Consider the following 17,277-nt stretch of genomic DNA (forward strand, 5'->3'; position numbering starts at 1 on the left):
ATTCATGCCGGATCTAAGACTCGATCCTTTGAATTATGCATATCTAATGGAGGACTTGAATCAAATTATGACCTCATTGTTCTGCACCACCACAAGTTATTTGTACATTCTTTATGTTTGAATTAGATTATTACACGGTTTATATTCACCCATCCCCGATCATGATTAATCTGAGCTTGTCCAGACTCATATTACATTGTTTAAAGCCCTCCCATGCATTATTTGTGAACGAGCCTGATCCAGAGGAAACAAGCTCCTCCATAGCTCTGATCCAACTAATAATTTTTCGAATAGTTATAGTCTTTAATGCTTGCACCGGCGCGATGGTGCTCGCGGCCAATTACCGCCGTTGATTTCTATAAACCCCATTTGTCACGGTGCACCCGGGGAACGCGTTGTGGGCAATAACTTTCCTAATTTCTCCCCTGATCCGACGGTTCGCAGAAGGATTAACACCGCGCCACGTGTACATAGCTACCGTCGTCGTTCCTGACAGCGGTACATCTTAAACGAGTCATTCCTTTCCCTCCCGTCTCTGGGTATAAAACCTCTCTCCTCTCTTCCCCTCCTACTTCCCCTCTCCTTTCCCTTCTTCGGCAGAGAGCTTCTTGTTCTAGGGTTTCCGAGGCTTTTCTCCCTTCCCTGATCTATTTCTTGTTTCCTTCTCCCAAGCCGAAATCCCTTCTCGGGGTTTAGAAGATCGCCATTTTCTCCGTCACTGGCTTAGAGTAGGATCGATTCTTAGAGGTGTTCTCATGGCTTCCAGCAATCATACTATGGAAGAATCTGACGATTGCTCCTCCACGTCGACCATGCGGCAGATACTCCGGAGCTGTCAGGCCGCTCGCCGGCGCCTCCAAGAACGCGTCTCTGCTCTCGAAGACAACCTCAACTACAAGAAATCGCTCCTGGAGAACCACCAGGTTTCCTTATAATTCTTTCCTTCTTCTTTTCCATATGATGTCCTTTTTTCCGACTTTTAGGGTTTTCTTTCTATCATAGCTCTGATTCCGTTGCAATTGTTATAGACTGAAGCTAGAACATTTGACAACGGGCTGAAGAAGTGCATTGAGGACAAGGCGGCGGTGGCAGCAAAGTGCGCCAAGCTGGAGAATGAAATGATAAAATTGACGATGCCCCAAGACCGGTCGGCGAAGGTATGAGATAGAAAGCTTCTTGATCCGATTTAAATTGATTACCCTCTGAATAGCGTCAGATTTGAATCGTTCTTGATTGAACGTTACATGTTTCAATATTCTTTATCACATTCCTGGGCCTTGATTCTTGATCGCCAGCTTGTTTCTTGAGAAAAAGGAAAAGGAAAAGATTGTTGACTTATTCTGGCTGTTGAGACTAATAAATTTGGTAGAGTTAAGCTGTGCGACAACACCATCTTGGATGTCCTGATCTCACAGTTTATCACATGAGTTTCCAAACTTGGATGCTTGAGCGATCCATTTATCATTTGATTAGGGAGTAAATGCTTCACCAGTTGTTGTTTCTGATGATGTGCATACATTCATACAAGATTATAAGATTCTGCTTATTCAAGAAAAGAAAAAAAGATAATAATATATTGTCTGTTCTGGAGTGAAGACAGAATCAGTGCTGAGCGTTTGAAGAAGCTTATCAAAGAGGAAGTAACAACAACAGAGTGCTGATAATTTTTCTTGACCATCGAGATGCTCAGACTGAAGAAGAAGATCAAGAAAAAAGTGAAAATAATGCTTAAATTGTTGACATCCTGAATTTTAGGTGAAATCATTTGACAACACCAATTTGGATGTCCTGATTCCAGTTTTAATTTCTCATCTGTTCAAACTTGTATGCTGGATTTGATTAGACAGTGGATGCTCCACCACCTTTTTGGATCAACTTCATGTACCAAAACAAGATTATAGGTTGTTGTCCATCCAATCTGGAATACAGAATTATTGGATTGTGATTGTCTGCATAGTCTTGGAGTAGAGTTAAATTTTGCAACAACACCAGCTTAAACATCTTGCTGCCACTGTTAATATCTTAAATCTCCCTTTTTTTCTTCAGATGATAGTTATGTATGATACAAGATTTTTTGAGATGTTCTTTAAATATTTTGTGGAACTTATGGCTGTCTTGGTTCTGTCCTAATTGCTGTAGAATGAAGCGAGCACAGTTTCCGACAAACTGATGGCATTGAGGCATGTCAAGCTGGAGAATCAATTGGGGCAGGTTTGAGATTAACTTTGTTGATTTAATTCTTATTTATTGGAATATGATATAACATTGTGTTTGTATTTGATATCTTGATCATAAAAATGCTCAAATTGAGAGGAAAGCACAAGGAGATGAAAGTACTAGTGACATGATGGTGACTATGAAATTCTTGGATTATGATTGTTTAAATATTAAGAGTTTTAAGTAAAACCATGCAAAAACACCAGCTTGCATGTATTGATGCTGCTTTTGATATCTTGGATGTTCAAATGTGTGTGCTGATGATGCTTTTCCATAGAAACATTTGATATTTGCTTAGGCTGTGGATCCTCCCCTAATTTGTCCATATGATGTCCATGAATCAAATTTAGAATTCTTGGATTTTGATTGCTAAGAAAGTTGAATTTCTTATTCTTTTTTTTTTTGTGTGTAATTAATGCTCTGAGAGTAGAGTATAATTCTGCAACAACATCGGTTTGGATGTCCTTATGCCACAGTTGATGTTTCAGCTTGAATGTTAATGGCTTCAAGTTCGCATTCTCTAGTGATATTTTCAGTTAGAACCATTTCTTATTTGATTGAGCAGTTGGTATTCCAATTATTTTCAGATACCCTTGTGTGTTAATACAATATTATAAATCGTTCTCTATCTAATTGTTGAAACTCTTTAATGATAGCTCTAATTCCATTTTAATTTTTATAGACTGAAGTGAGCATGAGCACTGAGGAGTTGAAGAACTGCACCAATGGCAAGGATATGATAGCATTGGCGAGCAACCGGCTGGAGAATTTGATGGAAAATGTATGAGATAAATTTTCTTGATTTCGTTCTTTACTATAATTTAGTAACAATTTGATTGAGCTTTATCAACCTGATTATAGAAATTCTTCGATTAAAACTTAAAGATTTTGGAACATAGAACTTGATGTTCTGTATGTAGTTTAGAGAAGGTGAGGATAGACTTCAGAAAAGAATCTCTTTTATGCAGTGCTTATAAGAACATGGAACTTGACTTTGAAACATAGATCTCTACTCACATGCTTTCCTTTTAGAGTAGGTGTTACTATCATTTTCATTCCTTCAAACTGAGGAGCTTTTATTTAGCAGAGATAGTCTGTCTTTCCTTGTCTGGAGCCACCAGGCTCCAACACCACCAACGTACATTGAGAGAGTTGACCTTCATTAAGGCTTATAGTTTCCTTATTTTCTATGGATGGTTGCTTTATGATATTACAAGATGATACCAATCAGCATGTCTATTATCATATTCGAACTTGGACTGGTAATGATATTCGAATCTTGGTTTTGTGATCTTGTATATCTAGAGGATTCTTATTCTATAGTAATGCTTAAATGATGAGTTTTGAGAACCAAGAAACCTGATTTTTCATTGTTGATAACTTGAAAGACTTTTTGTACTCATCATTGGAAAAGTATTAATCACTCCTTACTAGTTAAGCACTGGAGCTATAGAATGCAATCGTATAGTTTGAGGTTTTCTGGGCTTTCTTCTGCTGTTGACCGGTGTTGAGTATGCATTCCTTTATCCTACAATGGCATTTGACTTAAATTTAAGCCTAAGACGCACTGGTCTTCCAGTTCCCATATCAGGTGACTTACATTTACTCCTGAAAATGCATTGAACATGGTCCTTAATGGCCTGAATCTGAAAAGGATCTAGACAGACTCAAAAAAAAAATGTTCTTCTGTGTTTTATTTTTGTTGCTAGCATGTTTGAAGCAAATTGATAGCTTCTAGAGAAAGTTGTGCTGAAGGTTGAGTTTCTCATTAATTGTCCGCTTGTATGCATTTGAAAGTTACCTCCACTTTGTCCTGGATTCAAAACGGGCCACAAAAATAATACCATTCCAAATTATTTAAAGGAAATATTTTGTTTCTCTCCCTTGGATCTTAGAGAAGTTATAAAATATATTGTTTGTCAATTTCCATTGAATATTTTTCCTTTGGATATAATGATCGTAATTTGTTTGTTTTAGTTGTTGTTCTCACATCAAAGAAAGGAACTTTAGCAATATTTGCTCATGTTGTTCCACATCCCTCTTTTTTGCCCCATTCCTGCTAGCATTTCTTGATACTTGTTTGTTTGCTGGAAATGTGTGCATTATCCAGACAAGAAAATTGGCTGCTGAGTTTGCATCCTTCAAAACGGACTTCGAAAGCATGATTATCAATATCAAAAGAGCTGAAGAAGAGGTATGAAGATGAAATAACTTTCTTGTTGTATTGTCTCAATGAATATAGACTTGTATGTTTATTTTGTTAAATGTCACACCACTCTCTTGGGACAACAAGAGCTATTCTGAGGTTGTTAGGTCTGTTGAACATATAAGAGCTATGTGGAGGCAGTTTTGGTCGAGAGGGATATCTTGAGGCATCTGTGGGCAAGCTTTCTGCAAGTGATTTAAAATAAGAAAAATTTTATACTTAACAACTTTGATGAGCTATTTGACTAAAAATTTTAAATCACTTTCTCCATGCATCCGTGGGTTCCCATCATAATTAAAGATGGAATGATTAGATCTTAATGTTTAAGTTGCTTGACACCTGGAAATAGCGATGGGTTGATAGTCACCTATTGTAATGATTATCAGATTCATGGTAATGATTCCTGTTTCTTTTTGACATTAAACCTCTGTGCCTTCCAACTGAGCAACCACCTTGTAATATTGTCACATTTATATTTTTCCCTCATCTGGCATGCATAGCGTCTATGAGTGTCAAATCAAGTGATCACAGTTTGACTCCGTTAGCACTTTTACATCATAAAATTCAAGTGAAAATTGATTTTACTTTTTGATGCCTGTTTTATCATCTATGAACATCTGGCCTTTATACTTATCGGCCATTGATAATCATTGATCATCTATTACCTTTTATGCTCACCTGATACAACTAAAATATTGCCTGTCACCGTAACAGAGTACTAATACTATGGCCCTTTTACTAGTCATCTTGGAATCAGAATTTAATAGGTATCACCTAGTTTCCATCCCCGTTTTATTGTGTGGATAATTCATGAGATGATTTATGCCATAAATATATTTTATCACTAATTTGTTCTATGACATACAACTAATACCAGGAACCAACAGGTGTTGCTGACGCTCTGTTCTCGTAACATACTTTTTTGCTTGACCTGCCGATTGACATTTTTAAGTGTTCTTGTCAGTTCTAATTGTTTGTACGCTGGTGTGAAGGAAGCAACATCAAGCATAAAGAAATCAAAAGAGCTGAATGGCAATTAATTTCAGTGGGCGGCAACTTGAGTAAACATGGTGTTCAGTGGGAGGTGTAACATTCTGTCATCATGAAATATGGGTTCTGTAGCTTTCCAATTGATACATAGTGTAGTGTCACTAATTCTTGCAAAACGTTTTTTCTTGCTTTTGGTTGTGTGCTACCGCTGGTTCTTGTTGTCGTACAATGCGTTGGAAAGAACTTAGATGATGAACTGAGTATTGATTCTTTAGTTTTGGGCATGTACTGAAACTCCAGTTAATCAAAATGTGTGCGCGAGACGTACGGATTCACAGTAACTGGTTGTTTTCATTGGGCTAGCCATTGCAATTCATTAAGGCCGACTAACAGGCCTTCATGGGAGAAGAGAACCATGCAGGCAGAGAAGTCTAACTTCTATTAGAAATTTGGATTGATAGAATCCCAAAATAATGGGTACATCATCAATCATATTTTATAATGGAACTTGGTATCCTGATATTTTGGAAATAGAGGGAGGTGATGCTTCGTGGATCTAAATGAAATTCTTCTCGTAATTGATAAATGGCGACCCAAAAGATAAATGGCGGCCCAAGCTCCTTAGATGAAAAACAAGGCTCATAGAAATATTGCCCATTGAGGGTCTGGATACACGGGTGAGTAGGAGCAGCAAGAAGAATCGACCGAGGAACTAATCCCCATCCTACTCTATGGCAAAGGTGCCAACCGAGTTGTACAGAATGGCTTGTTGTTGGATGAGGATATCAAGACCTTGCTCATCAACTTCCACTGCACTGTCACTAACGTGTTTACTTAGTTGGACTTGATATAACAAATATTTATCCTTCTGTTTTGGTGTGTAGGTTGAGCATGGACCTCGATAACTAACCAGTGTAATAGAAGAAACAAAAATTCATCCTGAAAAAGCAACAGATGATCAATAAGGAGGTGAACTCAGGATCAAATTCATCAATGAGGTGGACTACCTAAAGTGGCCTACCAATATAGGCCTTATCAAGAGGGCCAATTGATAGTTGAGGATCTGTATTAACTTTATCGATCTCAATAAATCCTATCCAATGAACAACTATTTACCGTCGAGGATTATTAAACTAGGCAACACTATCTTAGGACACTAACTCTTCAACTTTGTCAATGCTTTCTCAAGCTACAAGCAAATCAAAATGCATCAAAAGTATGGGGAGAAAATACTATTCATTATTAAGAGAGCCTTATATTGCTATAAGATGATGCCACTCGAGTTGAAGAATACTTGGGCTATCTATTAGAGACTGGTCAACTACATCTTCAAGGAGTAGACTAGTTAGAATATAGATTACATGTGGACGACATGCTAATGAAGAGTCTGAAATCGAGCAACATGCAATTAAGACGTATAAGGCCTTCAAGACTCTGAGGAAGTACTGCATGAAATATAATATGAGCTAGTGCACCTTCGAGATTAACTCAGGAATGTTTCTAAGGTTTGTGGTGACTTAATGGAGAATAGAGGCCAACCGAGAGAAGATCTGAGCAATCTTAAAGATGCCACCACCAAAAATAATAAAAAAGATGTAGCATTTTGCAGGATGGATTGATGCCCTCAACAAATTTACATCAAAATCGATGGAAAGATGCCCCCATTTTTCAAAATCCTTAGGAATGTCAAGGACTTTCGATGGACCAAGTAATGCTAGATAGCATTTAAGTAACTCAAGCAATGCTTAACTCACCATCACTTCTCATCATGTCAGAGGAAGGATAGATACTATATCTCTATCTAGCAATTTTATCGATTGCCTTAAGATCAATTCTAATTAGAGATGAGGTGACGATCCAAAAACCAACCTACTATATATGACCAAAGTACTTTTGGACGTTGAGAGGAGGTACCCAAGATTGGAGAAATGGCTTATGCTCTAATAATCTTAGCTCAGAAGCTGTGGCCTTACTTTCAAGTCCATCCTATCATGGTGCTAACTGACTAGCCATTGAAGCAAGTATTGTAGAACTCAGAGACCTCAAGTCAGCTTATCAAATGGGTTGTCAAACTCAATGAATTCAAAATATATTATCAACCTCAACTCACAATTAGGGAATAGTTCTTGGTAAATTTTCCTGTTGAATGTCTTGTGCTAGAAGAAGTAGGAACCGAGGATGACCAAAGGAAGGATAAGCTAGAGGAGTTCCCTTTTTGGATGCTCCTTGTAAATAGATCCTCTAGCATGGGTAGAAGTGGTGCCTGATTGATTTTTGCTAGTTTAAAGAAGATGGTCAATAAGTATTCCCTAAGGTTCGACTTCAGAACCTCCAACAATGAGGCTGACTTTGAAGCTTTCATCACTAAGCTAAAGTTAGCAAAAGAGACTAGTGCAGCTCGGCTAAAGCCATACAGCAACTCATAAAATATCATCAACTAGATCCTAGGAGAGTACAAAGATATAGATCCCATTATAGTTGCATATTTGCTGATAGTGAAGGAGATCTCCTTAGCCTTCGATGAATTTAAAATCCTGAACATCCCCGATTGCGAAATGCAAAGATAGATGCCTTGTCAAGGTTGGGCATCTCAAACTATTCGGACTTGAAGAAAATAATATATATTGAGGTACTGAAGGAGTATTAATTAAGAACTAGATTACATTTCTCCAAATGGACTATGAGCCGAGCTAAATTGATCCCATCATAGAGTACCTTAAAAATGAGAGGTTGCTGAAGGATAGAAAGAAGGCAATAAAACTAAGATTCTGAGTAGCACACTATGCATTGATGGGAGATAAGCTCTACAAGAGGTCTTTACATTATCATACCTTAAGTGTCTTTGACAGACTAAGGTGAGCTACATCCTCCAAAAAGTCCATGAAGAAATTTGCCGCAACCACCTAGGGGAGGGGACCTAAGTATTGACCTCAAGGGTTGATTTTGATAATCATAAAATATTTGAGTATGATTCTAATATTTTGTTTGTTTTTGCAAGGAGATAAATGTAAATTTATAGGAAGTTACTTATTTTTGAAAGGAGATAAAAGTAAATTTGTAGGAAGCTCTTTGTGTTCGATTGGATGCAGAAGCTCTAAAATTATTTTTTTAGTATTAAGAGTGGTCTCTAAACATTATTAAAGAGTTTAGTATGGGAGGAGCCGACTCCAATTTTGGTGAAGCCATCTACAAAATGACCACAGAATCAAATAGAAGATGCGAATGATTAGAAGTCGATCTAAGATATGATGGAGTTGACCCCAACACTCGAGCTGACTCTAGTCTTGGTGGAGATGTCTCCATAATGGCCACAAGAGCAAATAAAAGATATATTTTTTGTAGGATTGTCAGAAGTCGACCCCAAGTAGGATGAAGTTGAAGCCTACCGTAGTCTTGGTGGAGCTATCTCTAGAATGACCATGGGGTTAAATAGAAAGTGTGTTTCTATAGGATGATCTGGAGTCAATCCCAACTTTAGTAGAATTCACCCAAATTCTCTAGAAGCCAACTCTGGTATGTAGGAGTTGATCAATATGCAATATGGAGTCAACCTACAAAATTAGGAGTCAACCCCCTCTCGAAAAGCTAAAATTAGATTTGATTAGTGTAGATGACTAGAGTCGACCCCAGACCAAGGTTATCAAAAATGAGATCCCACTAAAAAGCGCTCAAGGGTGCAGTAAAAGCGAAGCATAAAAGTAAAGCGTAAAAGCGCAGATGTTACATACTATAAAGAATATTATATAAAAATAATATCTGTACAAATAAGTACTGATATATAAATATTCTAACTCATATTTGAGTACTAAAATCATAAATTTTATAATTTAATATAATTATAAATCATGTAAAAAGAATATTTTTAACGTTAGCATAGTATCATCTTCAAAGTTCAACAATAGCAAAAATACCAAATCTCATGTAAAAAGAATATTTTTCACATCATCTGACACACTAGGACAAGCCCTTGTAGCTCTTTTAGTTCCAGCTAAATGATGCTTTAGGCGATAAACTTCTTCAAAAAATGTACCACTACAATATTTGCATTTTGCAATTTTTGAGTCTACATTCACATTAATTGCATGCTCCCATCCAATGTTGGTCCTACTACCAGATTCATTTTTTCTTTTACTCTTTTGAGTTTCAGAAAGTTGAGGAGAATCACTAGTATTGCTGCTGCTACTTGCCATTCTCAAATTTCAGTTCAACATACAATAAACTCTATCAAAGAAAAGCAAAGTTGCAAACAAATCATGTAATGAGCAAGCAAAGGCAAAAGCCGTAGAACAAGGCAAAAGCAAAAACATAAACCAAAAACACTTGAGTCACCAAATCATAATACGCATTGAAAAATTTGAAATCAAAACTAGATCATCACCAAATCAAAACTAGAAAATAGAGGAAGCAAAGCATAATTCAAAAGAAGAAAGTATGAAGAACAACAATCCTAGAGTCAGAACTCAGAAGAAGATTAGGAAATCACTTTCACAATTTCACTTGAGTTAGAACTCAGAAGTTAGAACTCAAAAGAAAAAAATTTGAACAATTGAATACCTGGCTGAAGACTAGCCTTGCCGGTATTGAAGATTATCCTTACCGGTGGCCTTGAGCCCCAATCTTGCCAGTGGCATGACCGAATGCAACAACAGGGGCGTCAGATTATTGAGGTGAGGTAGAGCAAAAAGACCTTAAGGTAGGACGATAGCAGTAGCATTATAATTTATATCCTAATAAAAATCGGATCATACCTGGAAGCCCATGATAAAACCCTAGTAAAAACCCACATTATTTAGGCCATTTGGTCTTAAACGTAAAAGCCTAGCTTTCATACTTAAAAGTACATTTTTAACATTTTTAACACTTTTAACACTTTAAAGTGTAAAGCATTTTATTTTTATGAGATTAAGCTTTTACCTAATATCCAAAGCATTTTTAAGTGCTCAAGGCATAAAAGCATATGCTTTTATGCCTTGAAGTGCGCTTTTAACAATCTTGCCCTAGACGATAGTATTTTAATGGAAAAAAATTTGGAGCCATCTTCAGACAACCAAGAGCAAACTCCTCTATGACTAATAATTTTCGGCTAGTCTACTATAGTCAACAGTTTTGTTCTTTTCACATTAATGACACTGTAGACAACTCCAATGGTCAGAAATTGATTCAAAGCTTCATCCACTTCATTAAAAGGCTTCAATGCATTAGGGAAGAAGAGAACCATGAAGACCCACATGGAGATATAAAGAGAAATACAATAGAAAATTGAAGAGAAGCTAGCTACCATGCTCGCATTCATTGAAGAAAAACCTAAGTGGAAAAAGCTTTCAATTGGCACATTCATTGTTTCCTCCATATTCAAAAGTATTGAATCACGTTCTGTTTTACTTTCTATAAGGATCTTTTGTTAGTGTAATCTGATTTTCTTGAATTGTAAAGTATTTGGACAAGTTTTGAAGGGGTTTAATAAGCTTGGAAGGAGCTCGAGGTAAGTGTTGTTAGTGGTAGACTCATGGAAACTTATGTAAATAATGGATTATAAATGGTAGATTGTATTCTCAAGGGGGTTCTCTTGGTGATAGGATGTAGGAATTGGGTTTGGCTTTGAACCTCTATAAATTTTGTGTACTACTTGTATGACTGATTTCTCTATCTTTTTCTTTCTATCTGCTTTTATTAGTTTCTATTATATTTGATTTAATAATTCATAAGTTATTATTTGTGCTTATTTATTATATTTTTATCATTTTATTGCATCACAATTTGCACGTTAAGCATATCTTGTTTAAATTTTAAAAAGAACCCAATTCACACCACTCTCCCCTGTGGGTTGTCATCTGAGCAATGAGTAGCATGAGATACTCTTGCTCTTCTTTTATCTAACTTCTACAAAATTTGCCTCAGTAATTGGTTGATCATCATGGTGATAGAGTGAATTTGAAAGTAGGGCCGAAATTTTCTAGCTAAGGTGATGAGGGCACAAGCTATCTTTTCAATCATTGAATACCTTGTCTCAACAATTTAAAGAACTAGACTCATGTAGTAGCTCAGCTTCTATACTCTATCTTTCTCCTCGACAAGTATCGAGCTCAAAGCTGAGGGTATTGACACCACAACATAAACTTAGAGCATCTCCACTAGGCTCAGTTTAGTGAGAAACGATGGTTAGCTGAGGTATTCTTTGAGCTAGATGAAGGTGGTTTGACATTCATCCAATAATTAGAAGTTCTTCATTTATCTCAATGCTTTGAAGAAAGATAGGCACCTCCTTCTGATCTTGCCAAGATTCTACTCCATGCAACATTGCAACCTGCTAGAAGTTTCACCTCCTTCGTGCTGAAAGGTGCCATTTTCAGTACCACACATATCTTTTCTAGGTTGGCCTTGATCCCTCGCTATATTATCATGAACCCAAGAAACTTTGCTGAGGTAATCTTGAAGGTACATTTTCTTGGGTTGAGCTTCATGCAATAATTTCTTAGAATTTTCAATGCTTCCTCAAGTTCATGTAGGGAAGTGTGGTGGGTAATTTACATGCATTTTCAAAAATTTATAGCAGAACATACATAGATTAAATAATTTAATCAACAATGCATGCATAGATCAAATCTAAAATCATCATACAGGATCTATAACATGAACTAATATGCATGTATGCACATTTGAAATCTAAAATTCAGTAAGTATATATCATATCTATTTTATATTTAGATCATATCTAAATATTAATTGAATTCAAAACTTCATACCTGAATACGGATAGTAGATCACCACATTCAAAATTCGTAGTAGTTGGTTCTTCATGATGTCTGACACCCGCACCGCGTCCGGCCTCTATGGGTATCCACACGAAGTCCTTGTGCTGTTCGATCTTTTCAAAAGTGCCAGCTCGCGAAGATACCATCCTTTGACTGATCTAAGAGAAATATAATGAAGATGAAGAATAAGAAGACCCTCTCTTTTTCTTCTTGGATCCATGCATCTGATCTCTACAATAGAGATCAAGAGAAGAATCTTTTTTTTTCAATTTTTTCGTACACAAAAGAGAACCTTTCTCTCTTCCTCTCATGCCTTTAAGAAGAATTTTTCTTCTCTGATTTTTCATGATAAAAATCAGATCTAATCAGATTTTTTATGCTAAAAATCATATGAGATCTTGAGCCCTAGAAGAATCCAAAGGAGAGACTCAAGAGAAGAACCATTCTTCTCTCTTTTTCTCCTTGATCTAGAACTCTAGGAAGCCCCAAACATCTAACCAGATTTTTTTAATATTTCTTCTCTAAATTCTCATGTTAAAAATCAGATATAATCTAATTTTTATCTTGAAGAAAAATAGAAGAAAAATCTAGAAGAAAAACTCCTTCTTCAAGGCTGCGCACTAAAAAGAAGATCCTTCTTCTTCCTTGATCTTTCTTTCTTTGGAAGAACTTTTCTTCTCTAATTTTCTACTGTAAAACTAGCAGAATAAGCCCTCTTTGATGCCCAAAAATCAGCAACAAAAGGTCTCAAAATACCTTTCAAAAGGGGAGGAGAAGAAGGGTTGGCGTGTGGATGTTGGGGCATCCAACTCTTGGACGCCCCTTCTCCTATTTTTGGGCGATCACAAAAGAGGGGAGACACCCCTTCTTTTCTCATGGAAGAAACCAAAAAGGGGGTGCACATGCGACGTGAGGGATTTTCCACGGTGAAGAGGGAGTGGGCGTGGAGATATTAATATCACATGGGTTGGTTTGGGTGTAGTCCTATTTCAAATAGGATTCAAAATCTTGATCAAATTCTAACTAATTCTTGGATCCAATCCTAGCTAACTTAAAAATTAGTTATAACAAATTAACTAATTAGGTCCTAGTTCAATTATTAGGCACCAATCGAATTTGTAATTAGTTAGATTAAAATCCCATTGATCCAAAGATTGATTCTTGATGGATATCAGGGAAGCTATTTGATAATTAGATTTGATCCAATCAAATCTATTATCCAATAAGATTTAATTCAATCAAAACTTATATAGAATAATTGAATCTTATTCAACTTAGAATTTGATTTACATCTCTAAGATCAATTGAAATAAGCCCTGTTATCTAATAGGAATGCATCCAATCAATCCAAAATCAATCTAATTGAATTCAATTCAATTAGATCTGATCCAATCCCCATTGCTCAATCAAATTGAGCTAATTAACAATCATATTATTAATTAATTATTTCTCTATTTTACCAACCATTAGTAAATAATTTATTACAATCTTTGCATAGGATTAATCATCAATCAAATTGATAATTAAACCCTTCAATGATTCATAATTATCGATCAGTCATTTGATCAGATAGGTACTTCTATGTGTGTGACCCTACAGGTTCAAACCTAAGCTGATAGTACAAGAATGATTTTTGAACTAATCGATGTTACCATCTAGCAATGATTTTCGACATCTGGATAGGCCAAATGTATGTTCAGCAATACTCTAGAACCCATGTGGATATAGTTATCGTATAATTCATCCCTTTGACACTCGATGCTCAAAGACGACTTTGAGTTAAGCTATTAACCCAGGATGAGTGGTCTATATTGTGTCTCAACCTTAAAAATTCTATGACTCCTCACTAGGATTACTTTGACCAAAATTTTGCTAAATTGAAACACAATGATGTATCATCTCTAATTTTATTTAGAGCGATCAATCCCATCTTGACTCGCACTCAGACTTCATAAGTACTTGACTATACCCAGTAACCTTCCATTATCGAATTAAAAATTTGGATAGTTCGGTATCAAAGCACGATGAGTTGCTTGCAAATCACCGAGGTAGCCTCAGATCAGAGGGATACTTATACCTTATCCCATCAGAGCAACCCTTGACAGCAGAGTACTCCGAAAGTGATCACGTTCAGTGAAATATACTCCTATAAATCACCCATATGCCATATCCGTGTCATCACACACCTTGATTAAGAGGACAACCAACTAATATGACATACAACGACTTACACTCGATACAATTATCATCTTTGTAATAATTGTATCATTTAGTCACGAGCAAGATTTAAGAACTACACGATAAATTCTCCTTTATCGATTTGAAAGTAGCTCTAAGGACTTCATCATAACAAATGAGTTCTATTTAGGAAGATATATTCCTTGTGATGAATTTTGCTGGATAATATCTATCATTTTATAATTCATATACATACATGGAGCACATTTATCTACCACCTAGATGATTGATTTTAGGATATAATTTTCAACAACTTCCACTTGGACTAAAGCCAATCAGATTGGTATCAAATACCTATTTTTCATTTATGATCATCAAACTCTTTAGATCGATTGCTCTAGTTAATGGATCGGTCAAGTTCTCCTTTCAGTTGATCTTCCTAAAGTCGATTTTATTTCGATCTTATCGAACAAATTGATTGCAATATAGAAAATATTTGATTCTTCGATGGAATATTAATTCATCAACTTGAGCTATGACTTCAGTACTGCTGTCAATACAGAAAGACTGGACCAGCAATAGAGGGTGCCACTCCATGTTCGCTGATAAACTTCCATAACCAAACAACTTCTTTACCAGTATCAAATACCGTAAAAAACTCCGTATTATAAATAAAATTGGCTACTAACTATTGCATGAAACTTTTTCAGCATGTCACTCCTCCTTTATAGGATAAAAATATAACCTAACATAACTTTGTCATTTCGATCCGACTAGAAACTGAAATCAATATTCCATAAGTTTTAAGTCAGACTCTCCATAAATGAGCCATTGGTCCTTAGTATTTCATAAATACTTAAGGATGGTTCTAATAACTTTCTAAATTTTTATGAAGAATAGAGATGACAACCAAGCTTTTATTTCCTATAATGTAGGGATGCCATTTTTGATTAAAAAAATTTTATCCAAATAATATAAAGAACACTTTTATAGAACTATCAGCCTATTTGTACATACAGGATTCTGCTTCATTCTTAATGAAGTCATATGTTCAAAACATATATTCTAACTCTGAAAAGCTTGATTCAATCCAAATAGACTTGAGGATTGTCACAAGAAAACTATCTCGTCATAGTCAACACTCTAATTTTGATGAAATCTCTTGGCAAGCAAACAGAATTAATAGGTCTTCACCTTTCTGTCTGCACCTCTTATCCATTTAGAATCCACTTACACCCTATGGGTCTCATATATTTAGGTGAATCAACAAATATCCATACATTGTCGATTTTCATGAACTTCATTTCAGATTTAATGGCTCCAAGCTACTTCTCATAGTTAGATCCCTGTACAGCATCCATATGGAAGATTAAATCTCTATCCCGAACTTAGAAATCGAAGTATCTATTCGGCTGATACAGTACTATACCATATCTACTCAGAGATGCCTTTACATCGAGCTCTGAATTTGATCTAATCAACTCCGATTCTATTAGTTTGTGTCAGAATCGATTCCTCTATCTATCAAGCTTCACCAAACTTGCTCTTAACGGCATTAGTTTCTTCACTAAAAAATTTCTTTTCCAAAAAGAATGCCTTAGATTCATGAACATCTCATGTCCATTAGAAAAGTAGATGAAATATCTTTAAAATAATATTTATCAGATCAAGATTCAAGCTAGTCAGTTTGTGAATATTTCATATAAGTTCAACACCCCAAACCTAAGGTAAGTGAGTATCGAATTATCCAAGTCCATATTTGATATGGAGTTTTGGTGATCGATTTGATCAGATTATTCTCGAGTACATATTAAGTAGTCTCTAAAATATAATCTCAGACAGATCAGCAAACCCACAGTAGACCGAACCATGTCTAACAAAGTTCAATTCTTCTTTTTAAACATCCTTTTAAATAGTGATGTCCCAGGAGAGGTCCATTAAAAGAGAATCTAATTTTCTTCAAGATATGTCAAAACTTACTGTAAAGGTATTCACATCATTGGTCAAATCAATGAATTCTATTACTCTTTGCAGTTTATTTTTTTACTTCATTACAGAATTGTTTGAACATTTCAAATGATTCGGATTTGTGCTTCATAAGCAAGACAAACCTATGTCAAGATAGGTCATCAGATATTTCAATGAAGTAGTAAGCCCTCTTTTGGTACTAATATTCATGAGTGTAAATACATCAATATATACCAAATTCAGAACATCACTGGCTCATTCACCTTTTTCAATAAAAGATGACTCAGTCAACTATGCCAAAGGCAGGCTTTAGTGACATTATCTCATTTAAGGTGCTAGTCAAACGTGTACATTATACTAACAGACTATGGTACTAAGTTTATGTCATTTTCAATTGTCCATTCATTATTATAGTATCATTCACAATGATATTATAATAATCATACTTATTGATACGATCAATAAGATTGGACAATAGTGACAATCACTTAAAATGACATCTTCATGATTGAGAACAAGCTCGACGATTCCTAATGTTAAGACTAGAACAGACTTCTATGTCTTGCATTCAGGAGTCTCTTACTGTTTTCAAATCTTCTACTATCCTGAAGTCTTTTGCAACTATTTGAAAACATGACTTGCACCGTCGGTATCCCATACCCAGATAGTAGTATTATCAATAGAGAAACTTCAAGGAGTTATCATATAACTATCTTGACCAGCAACCATTTACTGATTTCTCTTTTAAGCTTGTTTGGATTAGCCTAAGACTTCTTGATCAATTTGTCCAAAAACTTAAGTCTGATAACTTTTTCACTGCCTAACAGTGAAGAGAGCGATAATTTTTTAGCCATTTCTGAAAAAAAATAATTGACCTATAAGTATATAAATTATTTTAAGCATAAAGATTTGAACTTTAGTCTAAAGATTCTTCTATTATTTTATATGAATTGGTAGCCTCTACCT

At 35.6% G+C, this 17,277-nt stretch overlaps 1 protein-coding gene across 3 annotated transcripts; it reads left to right on the forward strand.

Annotated features, from left to right (window-relative positions):
• The first annotated feature begins 570 nt into the window (after positions 1-570).
• On the forward strand, positions 571-5,687 carry LOC105042724 (uncharacterized). 3 transcript variants are annotated; one of them, XM_029263885.2, is made up of 6 exons: positions 571-923; positions 1,029-1,157; positions 2,140-2,211; positions 2,900-2,998; positions 4,328-4,411; positions 5,301-5,687. In XM_029263885.2, the coding sequence occupies exons 1-6, from the start codon at positions 756-758 to the stop codon at positions 5,334-5,336; spliced, it is 588 nt and encodes a 195-aa protein (XP_029119718.1). In that variant the 5' UTR covers positions 571-755; the 3' UTR covers positions 5,337-5,687. The 3 variants fall into 3 exon arrangements, with proteins under 3 accessions (XP_029119718.1, XP_029119719.1, XP_029119717.1); XM_029263886.2 differs by having other exon boundaries at positions 5,388-5,687; XM_029263884.2 differs by having other exon boundaries at positions 5,416-5,687.
• The last annotated feature ends 11,590 nt before the right edge of the window (positions 5,688-17,277 follow it).

The sequence above is a fragment of the Elaeis guineensis genome, chromosome 4 (assembly GCF_000442705.2).
Source record: "Elaeis guineensis isolate ETL-2024a chromosome 4, EG11, whole genome shotgun sequence".
Taxonomy (NCBI): Eukaryota; Viridiplantae; Streptophyta; class Magnoliopsida; order Arecales; family Arecaceae; genus Elaeis; species Elaeis guineensis.

What these genes read in the sequence shown, in the direction of transcription:
- LOC105042724 (XM_029263884.2), top strand. Translation starts at nt 756, where the DNA reads ATGGCTTCCAGCAATCATACTATGGAAGAATCTGACGATTGCTCCTCC. An exon ending in CGCTCCTGGAGAACCACCAG is followed by an intron (nt 924 to 1,028) that starts GTTTCCTTATAA and finishes CAATTGTTATAG; the next exon opens with ACTGAAGCTAGAACATTTGA. An exon ending in CCCAAGACCGGTCGGCGAAG is followed by an intron (nt 1,158 to 2,139) that starts GTATGAGATAGA and finishes TAATTGCTGTAG; the next exon opens with AATGAAGCGAGCACAGTTTC.